Source organism: Cydia pomonella, chromosome 28 (genome assembly GCF_033807575.1).
Source record: "Cydia pomonella isolate Wapato2018A chromosome 28, ilCydPomo1, whole genome shotgun sequence".
Taxonomy (NCBI): Eukaryota; Metazoa; Arthropoda; class Insecta; order Lepidoptera; family Tortricidae; genus Cydia; species Cydia pomonella.
In genome coordinates this window covers 2,187,032-2,200,345 of record NC_084730.1, presented here as the reverse complement: position 1 = coordinate 2,200,345, position 13,314 = coordinate 2,187,032, and the positions used below count along the sequence as shown (strand labels likewise).

Genomic DNA, 13,314 nt, shown 5'->3' with positions numbered 1-13,314 from the left:
GAGCCCGAAATCGGGTCTGATATCAGGCCTGATAAAGTGTGGATGTAATTGGCACTTCTGTTAGAAAATAAACATAAATTAATGTTTAAATAATAGGGGGCCTACCGCAAAAACCGAAAATCGCAAATTGCGGGGATCTTTCTCTTTTACTCTTACTAAGACGTAATTAGAGTGACGAGAGAAAAATGCCCGCAATTAAAGAATTTTCGCGGTTATAGCCCAGATACTTCATTGAACATTTCTTAAGGATTTATTTCACCATTCGGTGTGTATCTGAGAACAGAAAGATAAAACCGAGGCTACGATAGATGGCACAATTCACCCGTTCTCCGACATAAATAAAACACCAGGTATTTTCATAATTTATTTACTAATTAATGGTAGATATATAAAAATACACATTCTTTCGCAAACTAATGTAAAACTATTTATAAAGTCAATATAATTATTAGCACATGTACAACATAAATATAAATAATATAATTTGGAATGTTGATCATGAAGAATATGCCTATAACCATTATTTATATAAGAAGACTGATAAAAAGTTATTTTACTTAAATACCATTCTAAGTAACAACTTTAAATACTTTGAATGGTCAAAAATATTATTATAATAATTCAAATTTAAATGGCATGTTGTTCTTAACAATAAATAATGCCTAATGATCAGTGATCGGAATTGGGTGACCTAAAATACCAATTCTTTGCAAAAAGTAGTATATTATTGCTGGTTCTGGCTCACGTTTCTTTTTGCGGTTGGTGATGTAGCTTATGGTTAACACATGGAGTTTGTATGGGAGAGGGTTTGATAACAGTTTAACGCACTTTAAAATCTCATTTTTATCCGATTTCTCATTGTGGAACTGTGATTCAAAATGTATTGTAAGTGTTGTGCACCTACTCTACCAATAAAATAAAAAATACCAATGTTATTATTGTAATTTTTTTATGTTATTCTGTTAGATTGGACATTAACACACTTTGAATCGCCAGAACCAGCAGTAATACACTACTTCTTGCGAACAATAGGTATTTTAGCTCACCCAATTCCGATCACTGCTAATGACAACCACATATCTAATAGACTAGTTTTCAAATGAAAATGTTACAGAATGATCTAAGATAGGACTTCTTAGTTATGGTAAAGGTACAGTCAACAACATTAGCAGAAGTAACAGACTGTAATAGTACATTTTATTGCAAGTATGCAAATTGTGTCATTATTTAGTTTAACACGTACAATACACGACGTTTTTCAATACTTTTGCCGCTCACTGTACTGTTTAAAAGAATAATAAATAACTGGAATGTTTAAAATAGTCTTATCTGAATTATATCCGACCAGAGTTTTACCGATTGCCTCAAACAATCTTATACAAATATCATATTATCCAAGACAATAAATACACAACCTATAATAAAAATCATAGACAAAGCGATACTAAGACGCGTAATGTAATCACAATTAAGTACTCGCAATTTGACGGCTGAAGTAAATATTCTATGTATATGCGCATGTATCATTTTGTCTACAATAAAAAAAAAGTCAAATCAAAAAAAACAAATATAAAATGGCATCACTTCTTGCCGCCGAGTGATTCGAAGAAATTCACAAACTTATTGACCCCAATGTTTTTCGGCAAATCGTCTTCAGGCGGATCGTTGGCACGGATCACATCTTTAGGCACCCCGTTCCCGTTTTGGACCATTTTGATCTCGTTGGATGGCCTCGGTTTCCTTTCTACGTCGCCGTTTGTGCCGTTCACAGCGCCATTGTGTTCCGGAGTTACTTCTACTAGTGGCTTAGCTACTGGTACCGGTTCATGTGCTGGTTCTTCTACGGGACTGGTTGGTTCTGGGATGGTTGTGACTGGTTCTGGGATGGTTGTGACTGGTTCTGGGATGGTTGTGACTGGTTCTGGGCTGGTACTAACTGGTTCTGGCTCGGTTGTGACCGGTTCGGGCTCGATTGTCTCTGATTCTGAAAAGAAAATGATAAATCATGTCTTAATATATGCGTGAACTATAGGTGTCAGGAGTCGCCGGTTTATTTCAGCGAAGTTTCTATGTCAAGTTTAAGTTTTCGTTTCACGCCACAAGGTGGCACTAGTAGATCATTTAATGCGCAGGGGAGCATACGTGAAATGTAACGCGCAGCACCTGCTTATTATTATTTGAAAAAATCCTGTCAGTGGCACGTTTGAAAAAAAAGACAATACCTGCATACCACACAAGCATACCTGATGGTAAGCAGTCTCCGTAGCCTATGTACGCCTGCAACTCCGGAGGAGTTATATGCGCGTTGCCGACCCTAACACTCCACACTCTCGTTGACACACAATACTATGAGTAGAGTCTAGTGTTATTTGGCTGCTGTTTTCTGTAAGGTCTTCCCCAGTTGGGCTCTGCTCTAGATCTGGAATAACATCCGCTGTGCCGTGCCCTACCACACAAAGCGAGATGACATTCCATACCTCTCTTTTGGACGTAGTTTAATAAGGACATACCCGGGTCCAAAGGTTGAAGGTAGTACCAACTATTGTGTGTCCAATGCATGGCACAGAAAAGTAACAGTCAATAGCACCTACCTTTGGCGGCAGCACCTATCTAAAAACTGGGTGCAACGTGTCATGGTGCCAAAAATAGGTATAGGCAGGTAGGTAAGAAGAAATGCTTACCAATCAAAGGCTCCACTTTTTGCGTTTTAACAGGCGTCTCTTCATTATTGACTTGAGGGTGCTCCCAGATTTTGAAATGCCTGCTGTACAAATCTTCCCAAAGGGCCATTCTTTCCTTGTCAGGACTAGTGTTGAGGGACAGTTCGTTGCTCAGGTTCAGGTAGTACAGGTTGTCCTTGGTGACCGGTTGCCAGGTCACGGTGATGTAGTGGTTCTCGTCTGGGGTTGGATTGCTAGAAATAAATTGAAATTTGAATTTAATTTGAATTGAAAGATAAATAAACTTTGTTTCTCTATTCAGACAGCTCGCCTTTGTCTATAATAGTCTCCCTGTCAAAATTAGACAGTGTCCGAACAGGTTTGCTTTAAAAAAATCCTTAAGTGAGCACTTTGCTGGCAGTACTGGAAAATCTTAGTGTTTCTGCTTTGTAAGTTCATCTGATTTCATATATATATGTATGTATATGTAAGTATATGTATTTGTATCAATATTATTTATATATTATGTATGTTTATATTTGTGTATTTCTTATGATTGTATTGTGTTCGTACTTGCACCTAATTGTGTCATCTATACCTCATGTTCTTACGCCTACAACTTATCTGCTTTGCCTAAAGGTTGACTGGTAGAGAATGCCTTACGGCATTAAGTTCGCTTATTGTACAGTGTTTTCTTATGTGCTATAAAGATTAAATAAATAAAATAAATGGAAAGAATCCCGGTTTCGAAGGCGACTAAACTATATAGACCATAAGACAACCCAAAAAACCGGACAAGTGCGAGTCGAACTCGCCCACCGAGGGTTCCGTACTTTTTAGTATTTGTTGTTATAGCGGCAACAATTTCAACTGTCTAGCTATCACGGTTCATGAGATACAACCTGGTGACAGACGGACGGACAGCGGAGTCTTAGTAATAGGGTGCCGTTTTACCTTTGGGTAAGGAACCCTAAAAACGGTAGACAGACTGCGTGGAAGAGGATCTTCAAAATATGAGAAATTGGAGAAAGGAGGCAAAGATCCGGAGCAAATCGAAAACACTGTAGGGGAGATTTGGGCACAAAGGGTTGGAGCGTAACAGGAATTAAGTGAAAAGTGTATGTTAAATGCGAGTGGTCCAATAATTGAACATGATTAGCACTTCGGTGCAGTGTATTAGTAATAAAGGTAAAATCGTGGGCTTTAGAAGGTTAATGCTAGATTAAAGGCCTCTTTTGTAAAATGTTTCATTAAAAATTGTCTACGAATTAGTCTTTATAAGTAAATAAACAAGTTTATCTAGTTCAGCTCTAGACACTATTTTGCGTGATAACTAGTTTATGTAATTACACTAATTACCTGTAAGTACCTACTATCGAAACATTACAATATAAATTTACCAGGTGTAGTTAAAGTAAGTCTCGCAAAAGAAGCGAATTTAAATGAGATGAAATGTTAAGACGAGACGACCGGTCAAACTCTGTTGATGGGATGTTTCACGATAAGACCACATATGTAGACAAGAGACATTGTCAGTGATCGGAATTGGGTGACTTAAAATTCCTATTCGTTGCAAGAAGTAGTGTATTATTGCCGGTAAACTGTTATAAAGCTTCCTCTCCCATACAAACTCCATACATTTGTAAACCACAAGCTACAAAACCAACCGCTAAGAAACGTGCGCCAGAACCAGCAAACAATACACTACCTCTTGCAAGGAATAGATATTTTGGCTAACCCAATTCCGATCACTGGATTATACTCGTACATAATTTATCCTTACCCTGACTTAGCGAAGTTGGTCCAAAGTCGCAGCATCCTCTCCCTCATCTTAACATCCTGGGCTGTGGGCTCGACTCCATTCTGCGAATCCATCTTGAACAGATATCCCAATTCATCCGCGTGCCCCGCGTGGTGAACATTCAGAGAATCCATTAGTTTCTTCGAATTATTTAATTCACCTACATAATCAAACTTGTAGTAGTAAACTGGTTTAGTTGTGGCATGTACCAAATACTGGACATATCTATGCGTATCAACGGTTATGAGTTTATCGGAGATCAGTTCGAAATACCCATTCAGATTTTCGATAGCCGTATGATTCCCTTTGAAATATAAGCTTTTAAATTTGTTGGCGATCTCCAAAGACTCTTCAGAATTTCTCTGTACATTTAATTCCTGAGGAATAAAGACTTGCAAGTCATCTGTGTCGACTTTACGCAAAAACTCCAATGTTGTCGAACCGATCATGACAGGGACTTCAGCGACGCGACCAGAAGTTAATAGATCTGTGAAAGACTCTGTGATAGCGGCTTCCACGCCAGGGAACTCTTTCTCTACAACTAAAGTAAAACCTAATAATCCTCTTTCGAGTATCATATCAGATGGATACAGTTTTCTAGTGGCCTCAACGATTTCCTTGGCAGGTGTCGCTCTTAGGAATTCCAGGATATCATCAGCTTCATCTGACTCGCAGCCTAGTAAATGCGCTAGCTTTTTAGCGTTTTCTAAGGGCTGTTTCTGCCATGCCCAGCTCGAGAGCCCACACCCAGACTGAATTATGGCTTTGCTGATCAAATCCTTACTTAAAGGACTAGCTGTGAGAACAGACACAGCAGCACCGCCAGCGCTTTCTCCGAAAAGCGTTATATTTCCGGAATTACCGCCGAAATTGTTGATATTCTCTTTTACCCAGCGCAACGCTGCAATCATATCTTTCAAGCCAGCGTTACCAGGGATCTCAGGGGTGTTTAAGCTTAGGAAACCGAGCGCTCCGCACCTGTAGTTAATAGTCACAACTACAACATCTTTTTCAACAAGGTAATCAGCTCCTCTTGCGCTGGCACTCCCTGATCCGAACTGCAGACCTCCTCCGTGGATGTAGACCATGACTGGGAGGAATTCTCCGTCTATGTTAGGGGTGTAGACGTTGAGGTACAGACAGTTTTCGTCGCCCTCGTACATATCGGTATCGAACTTTATTTGCGCGCTGATGTTACCTTCTGATGTTGCGTCACGGACGCCATCCCATGGCTCTAAGGGTTGGGGTGCCTGGAATTACAAGTTTTTGATTAATGTTTAGGCTTTTGGGCTAAATTAACTCATGGTGGAGTACGGGTTGGTTTGAAACCGTGAAGATTGAAAGCATAATGGAAATACTCTATCTCATTGAAACAAAAAACGAAAACCTAGGGTCTCCGAAACATGTCGTGAGAATGATCAAAAATGCGTCAGTGAAACCGTCGTAGTTTTTAATATCTGATGGAAAGGATTTTTTTATAATTATTATAAGGGTCATCTACGTATGACATTTTATAAAAAAACAGTGATATTCGACAGTGTGGGACCGAATTCACCGAATGAGATGGAACATGGGTTTTTCAAAACCCAATTGCAAATTGTGGACACATGATGTTTTAGAATGATACGTGATACGAAATAATTTTGGGAGTATTTTGTACTTAAGCTATTAGGTACTATCTAATAAAAGGGAAACTCACCAACTGTATAAAATGTAAAAATTGTGTAACAATCTGTCTAATATTACGAATTAAGCTGTTTTTGATGATATTCTCTAATGACAACAAAACATTAGTTCCTAATGTCTCCATTTTTGTTTTTCTGTCAATTTTTTTCTCAAGAGTATTCAGCACTGTAGTATTAGACAAATAGTTTGATTTACTAAAGAGTAAAGTAAAAATACCTTGGACGATTTAACAACAGGAATCGCCTTTAAGAGCCATTTAAGAGCTTTACCCCTCTATCAGAAACGTCGGTCAATGGTCATACGTATTGTATGGACTGACGTTGACGTGCCCCTCCCCCGCAAAAATCGGCAGACTGATTTGTACAAAATTATAGACAAGACGTCTCCAGTTGTTAAATCCTAAGGCTAGCATGAATATCTGGATCAGTCACGAGCCGTGGGGGGAAATGACCGAACGTATCTTATGTATCTTTCAGTAGTACCAGAGAAAGCGTTATTATTGTTTGTCCTTGTCACAGTCTCATATTTTTTTATTCCCGGCTATGAATATGGTGGTAAATTACGTAGGTTACTACTACTACTACTACTACTACTAGGTTGCTACTTGACTATATTTAAGACCAAAATGTACAAATGAACATGATTCAATGGAATAAATGATATGATATGATATGATAGGTTATGTTTGGTATGTTATCAGGAATCTCAAAACGTGTTTTTAATTTCGCCGATTGCATATGTTCTGTCTCTCACAGGCGCAACCGGCGCACGCGAACGGCATATCTATAGAAAATATACTAAAACCAGCCTAAATCTATGACATATGGAAGGTAGAGGTAAGGAGAGTAATCTATATGTATGAAAATTGACCATCAAAAAAACATTAAATAGGTGGCGACACAATACACCGACAACAATTTTTTTACTTTGATAAAAAGTTTCAAACCACAGACAGCGCACTTTACTCCGTCAATAACGTCTAAGTTCATGTCTTCCTGTTGACTCATAGTACAGTCGCCATCAGATATATGGAAGCAGCCAAGGTGTTCACAAATATCTGAACACGCCTCTATTGCCAAGGCGTTAGAGTGCGTGTTCAGATATTTGTTGGCACCTTCGCCGTTCCGATATATCTGATGGCGACCGTACGTACTTAATTATAAAACTATTGCATAAGAATGATATTAAAAAGTCTTAAGTAGGTGACGCCACAACTGCAAAGCGATTTCAGCAAAACAAATATTTGCTGAATGCTCGAGAAATGATAACTTTATCTGGGCAAATACATGATAAGTGATAAGAGACAGTCAGCCTCCTGGGGAACTTCGCTGTGTTAGATTAAAACACAAGATTTTTAACAGAGTTATAAAAGGAATTTAATTTTTCAATTTAGTTTTTACGCAACCCACAAGGGTTGGATTTTTCTAGGTATGTTTGTGTCGCATATAAATTACTGAGGCAAAAAACAGGTGCTAATCGATTCTTCTTTTAGGTCTGGATGACAGGATCTACATACGCTACCTTCCAAAAAATCGGAAAATTCTATGTATACAATAAAAGCCAGAGTCGGATTACTAGGGTCAGATATGAGTGGAGTACATTTTTCTTTCACTCTCATTCATGCTAACCTTTATCCTTTATCCCGATTTTAGCAAAGGTCTTTTTCCCTATTCTGCACCCTCTTTTGTTGGATCAAATGGTACGCATTAATATATCACACCTCCCAATGTCCAAGACTTCTTGGACTTCCTCACCAGGTTCCTCCCTGCTCGTGTCTTTATACTACTACGTCGGTGGCAAACAAGCATACGGCCTGCCTGATGGTAAGCAGTCTCCGTAGCCTATGTACGCCTGCAACTCCAGAGGAGTTACGTGCGCGTTGCCGACCCTAACCCCACCCCCCTCGTCGAGCTTTGGCAACCTTACTCACCGGCAGGAACACAACACTATGAGTAGGGTCAAGTGTTATTTGTCTCGGTTATTCTCACTGTTACAGACAGGGATGGCTATATACCTGAAATCTAAGGGTTCCCAGCGGTGGTTTAGCGTAAAGGGATTTCCTGGAAGCTGTAGAAGGCCTTCCCGCTGGGGCTCTAGACCACTCGTCCCTGCAGCTCGCAGTGCTCCACCCGTACTACTGACTGGTGCCTCTATCATTCTCGCTGTTACAGACAGGGATGGCTATATACCTGGAATCTAAGGGTTCCCAGCGGTGGTTTAGCATCAGGGATCCCTTGGAAGCTATAAGTCTTCTCACTGACTCTCAACCAGTCGTCCCTGCTCGTGTCTCGGTTATTCTCACTATTACTGACAGGAATGGCTATATACCTGGAATCTAAGGGTTCACGGTAATGGTTTAGCATCACTGATCCCCTGGAAGCTGTAAGTCTTCCTGCTGACTCTCAACCAGTCGTCCCTGCTCGTGTCTCGGTTATTCTCACTGTTACGGACAGGGATGGCTATATACCTGGAATCTAAGGGTTCACGGTAATGGTTTAGCATCACTGATCCCCTGGAAGCTGTAAGTCTTCCTGCTGACTCTCAACCAGTCGTCCCTGCTCGTGTCTCGGTTATTCTCACTGTTACAGACAGGGATGGCTATATACCTGGAATCTAAGGGTTCACGGTGATGGTTTAGCATCACTGATCCCCTGGAAGCTGTAAGTCTTCCTGCTGACTCTCGACCACTCGTCCCTACTCGTGTCTCGGTTATTCTCACTGTTACAGACAGGGATGGCTATATACCTGGAATCTAAGGGTTCCCAGCGGTGGTTTAGCGTAAGGGATCCCCTGGAAGCTGTAGAAAGCCTTCCCGCTAGGGCTCTCGACCACTCGTCCCTGCAGCTCCCCATGCTCCACCCGTACAACCGGTGCCTCTGCCATTCTGCCGCCCCTGAAAAAAAAGCATGTTGTTTTCAATGCCATCTTGGAATTTTAAGAACAATTCTCGGGCAAAACGGGAGTCGCACTCGCGGCTAGAGTGATATGTAAATCCGTACAGTTGCCATCAGATATATCGGAACGGACAAGGTGCTTACAAATATCTGAACACGACTCTTTTGTCTAGCCGTTAGAGTACGTGTTCAGATATTTTCGAGCATCTCGGCCGCTTCGATACATCTGATGGCGACATGTACCTCTCATGCCTCATCTAACCATAGCGATCAATCCATAGCGTTTTAACCGATCATTTAATCTGTATTATGGTATTCATAATATTTCGATGGTTTTAGTTTAACCGCTCAAAGTTCAGTACCTTAGTCCCACAATTATTACCGCAAGCTTGAAAAGTTGCAACAATAGGGATTTTAAACTGAAATAAATGTCATATACCAAGAAAAAGTAACCAAGGCCTCCAGTGCCCCAGGCTGGAATCGAACCAGCGTCCTCTGGTATCGCGGCAGGTGCCTGAGCCACTCGGCCACAGGGGTCACGGCAGCATTCGTCGAATTTTTCCAAGTATATGTATTTCTTACTGAAGGCTTGCGGCGGGGATTTATATAGTGTTTCTACATGAAATAAAAACAAATTAAAATATTTTCTAAAAATAATTTAATTTGTTCTAATACTTCTAATAATAGGGATGTTGACTGTATTTAATATAAATTATTTTACACCATGCAGGAAAAATAAAGCACCAGAACATTAATAGAAAAACGTAGACAGAAGTTATTTTTAGACACAATTTCTAATATTTTATAAATTGTATGTGTACAGAACTACAATGAGTACATTATATTTCAGTCACTAAATTATGAGCAGGCTCGATCAAGGGGTTATGGAGCTAGAAGACTCTAGAAGGATAAAAAGCTATTTGTGAGGGGTCTTGCTATTCTGGGCATTATTTGCAAGAAAGTATGGTCGCGTTTGGTATGAAATGAAAGTGCTCGGTTTTAAAATAAAAAATAATAAGCAAGATATAAACTAAATAAAATAAACATGTGTCGCTTAACTTCAAACTCAGATAAATCCATTCGACCCCCTCAGCAAATATCTACCTTATTACCTTTTCATAAAACCAAAATCGCATGCATAATCTGACAGATGGATTTACCTGAGTTTGAAGCTAAGCGACTCATATAGGTATTTGACAAGAAAGATTACGGCTTACCACAGATACAGTTTATTTTAATCTTTATGGTGACTTAAATCTACCTATCAGTTAAGGACTCCACAGACCTTGCAACAAATCGCACTGTTTTCGATCCTTTGCCGCATTAGAATGACCCAACTTTTTGGCGAACCGCGAGTTCTCATTTCGGGGCGAACTATGAGCTATCTAAATTGTAAGTGAATATATTTGTGGAATGACGTCATTAACAATCTGATAAATGAAATGACTGAATGAATGATTGATATCGCAAATGAATAGTGATCACAAATGAGATTGGGTAAAACAGAACTGCGATTATCTCACGTCGGATAATGCAATCGGTTAGTAGCCCAGTTTGATATGATTATAGATTAGAGGATTTTATATGCAAATTATTTGCAGTGGAGATATAATTTCATAATATAAAAGAACGGTTAAAACCAGTGCAGATTGTGAATTTGAAACCTTATTTAGGGGGGATGTGCTGCGTACTGCGTGGATCATCAATATGTATCAGTTACGACGAAATGAATAAATTACGATTTTTTTTTTTTACATGCGCGTTGCCGACCCTAAATATATATATAGAATCGCGCCTATAGAAGTTTTCACTCCAAAAAGTTGAAAAAAAAAACTTACCAGAAAAAATAAACAGTCACACTAAGGGGAGTACGTTACATACTGAATTTCAGGCAGATAGACATTGATATGATAAGATAGTATATATAACATATTGTACGATTACGAAATGATGAATCACTATTACTTAGAGAGAATTCGTGAATAGTTTTTGTTACAACAGGATTAAGATATGCCTTGTTAAAATATTTTTTGACAAAAAAAAGTGGATGCAGACTTTACTTATGTTTGCATAGTAATCCTCATAAAGTAATTAGTGGACGTCTCAGGGCTATACCTGTAAAACACTTCGTTTGTTCATCTTTATACATACAGGGTGACCTTAGCCATTGGACAAACCCTGAAATCTCACGTAGGGTTACTTCTCAGGAATGTTCGACGTTAATACTTTTTAATTAGAACAAAAGATAAAAACATAAAATTTTCGAACAAAAGTTATTTGCAATAATCGACAACAAAAAGAAACACACTGTGTTAATCTTTGGCAGTGTTTTTGACAATTTGTTCGAAATATTTGATAACGATGTCATTTTTCAAAAGTCAGAAGCTTATTAGTGTCATAAATAAAAAAGATAATCAAAAAGGTCGAAGAACGTTCCATACTATTCTTTGAGAATATTACCTTAGGAGCTACTAACACATACAGGCTGCTCCAAAGAGTCCAAAGTAAAAAATTGTAATTTGTTAATTTCTTCGAAACGGCTACACCAGTTGTTATCATACTTTGTATGTACACTGGTTCTAAATACCCTAATGCATATGTACATTTCGGCTTTGTCCAATGGCTAGGGACACACTGTATAATAATAATTAAACGAGCGCAAATCATGAGCGAATCTTCTCCGTTTCAGCTTTGGGCAAAATCCTTCCATAGATCCAGAGTAGTCCAGAATTCCAGATCAGCTGTTCTCTTCTGTATAGGTCGCAGTTCTCGAACAATTCTTGGGAATTTTTTTCAGTAAGTTCAATATTATACCTATAGATTTATGGGGGATTGCGAGGTATCCTTGTAAAAAAAAAATACCTACTGTGAAAGCAGATAACGAGATTTCGATTTTAAATATTCGATATTTCGATCCAACCCGATTTTTTAACCAGTCGATCGACAACACGTACTTACTGGCTTTGAATTTAGAAATAGAATAGAAATATTTCTATTCGTAAACACAAGACAAAATACTGCTGTAAAAAGTAATGAAATAAACGTATTTGTATTTTGTATTAAAAAAGTCATATAAAAAAAATGGCGTCCCAGCGCGCACAAGTTTTTTGCTGAAATCGCGGGTGAGATTTTTTTCCCACCTTTTACCACTGGTAACTACTGAGAAAAAAATCCACCAACTCGGTTTGGTGGTAACTACTGGGATTTTTTTCCCAGTGGTTACCACTGGTAAATGGTGGGATTTTTTCCCTAGTGGTTTTTACGCAAAATAGGCACGGCACAATGGTTGTCGATTTGAGGAAAATGCCCAGCATAACTAACTAAGCGCAATCTAGACTTAACACCCGAAAGCCGACTTCGTGAAATGAAATACTCCAGAGCTATAAAATGTATAGAATAAACCTACTTATACCTACGATAATATCACGAGTAAGTAAGTAAGAGTGATTACACCGGCAGTTAAGCCTTAAGGGGCTTAGTTCGCTCTCATTATTTTTAGAATGTAATATATGTATATATGGGCTTAGTGTTAATAAATGTGACAGTCCACATCAAAAGGGACCTTATGGCGGTCGGCGCGTATGTCGCGTAGTACTGCATTAGTATTGGTGCGCCGCTAATAAGGCGTAAACGCCGACCGCCACAAGGTCCCTTTTGATATGGACTGTCACAAATGTTATTGTGTTGTAAATGGTCTTCCCATTTAGACGGTCTTTACCACATTGACCTTAATTGCATTGTAAATTAACAGTGCATGTGCTGGTGTTTGGGGTTTCATTCAGTAGTTTATTAAGGAAGCCGTCATTAAACATAATCGGTAAACAAGGCCTTTTAAACCTTAAAACTTAGTTCAATAATTATGTTTTGCTGTCATTATCACCTCGTCTTACTGTTAGTCTAAACTGGGAATAAGTACCTAATTTACGCTTCTCAATAATGTAAGGAGTTTCCATATTAGGTACCGTGCCAATATATTTGAATAAATATATAATATAGGTTATATTAAACGTTACTGGGTATCTTATAGATTAGATTAGATGATTAGATTAGATTAGATTAGATGATTTATTTCATGAAAGACAATTACATAATAAATTTGCATTGATGTCAAAAATATAAGAATTTCTATCATGATCGTCAAAATAAAATAAAAATGAAAATAATAACAGTACTAATGAAATAAAATTATAGCTCCAATAAGGATTGTCAATACATTAGAATAACAGTAAGTAGGTAAATACTTACAAAATCCAAAATATAAATTTACAATGTC

The 13,314-nt window shown here is 38.5% G+C and overlaps 1 protein-coding gene across 3 annotated transcripts in view; it reads right to left on the bottom strand.

Moving 5' to 3' along the window:
* Window positions 1-351: 351 nt before the first annotated feature.
* Window positions 352-13,314, bottom strand: part of LOC133533053 (juvenile hormone esterase-like) — a 48,984-nt gene continuing 36,021 nt past the window's right edge. For 2 of the 3 annotated variants that reach the window (XM_061871982.1, XM_061871981.1), the window contains 4 exons: window positions 8,893-9,040; window positions 4,444-5,711; window positions 2,682-2,914; window positions 352-1,984 (listed from right to left, as the gene is read on the bottom strand). In XM_061871982.1, coding sequence (XP_061727966.1) covers window positions 1,581-1,984; window positions 2,682-2,914; window positions 4,444-5,711; window positions 8,893-9,030 — 2,043 coding nt within the window. In that variant the 5' untranslated portion in view covers window positions 9,031-9,040 and the 3' untranslated portion in view covers window positions 352-1,580. Of the gene's footprint in view, window positions 1,985-2,681; window positions 2,915-4,443; window positions 5,712-8,336; window positions 8,392-8,892; window positions 9,041-13,314 lie in introns of those variants that run through there. The other variant, XM_061871983.1, reaches the window with a different exon arrangement.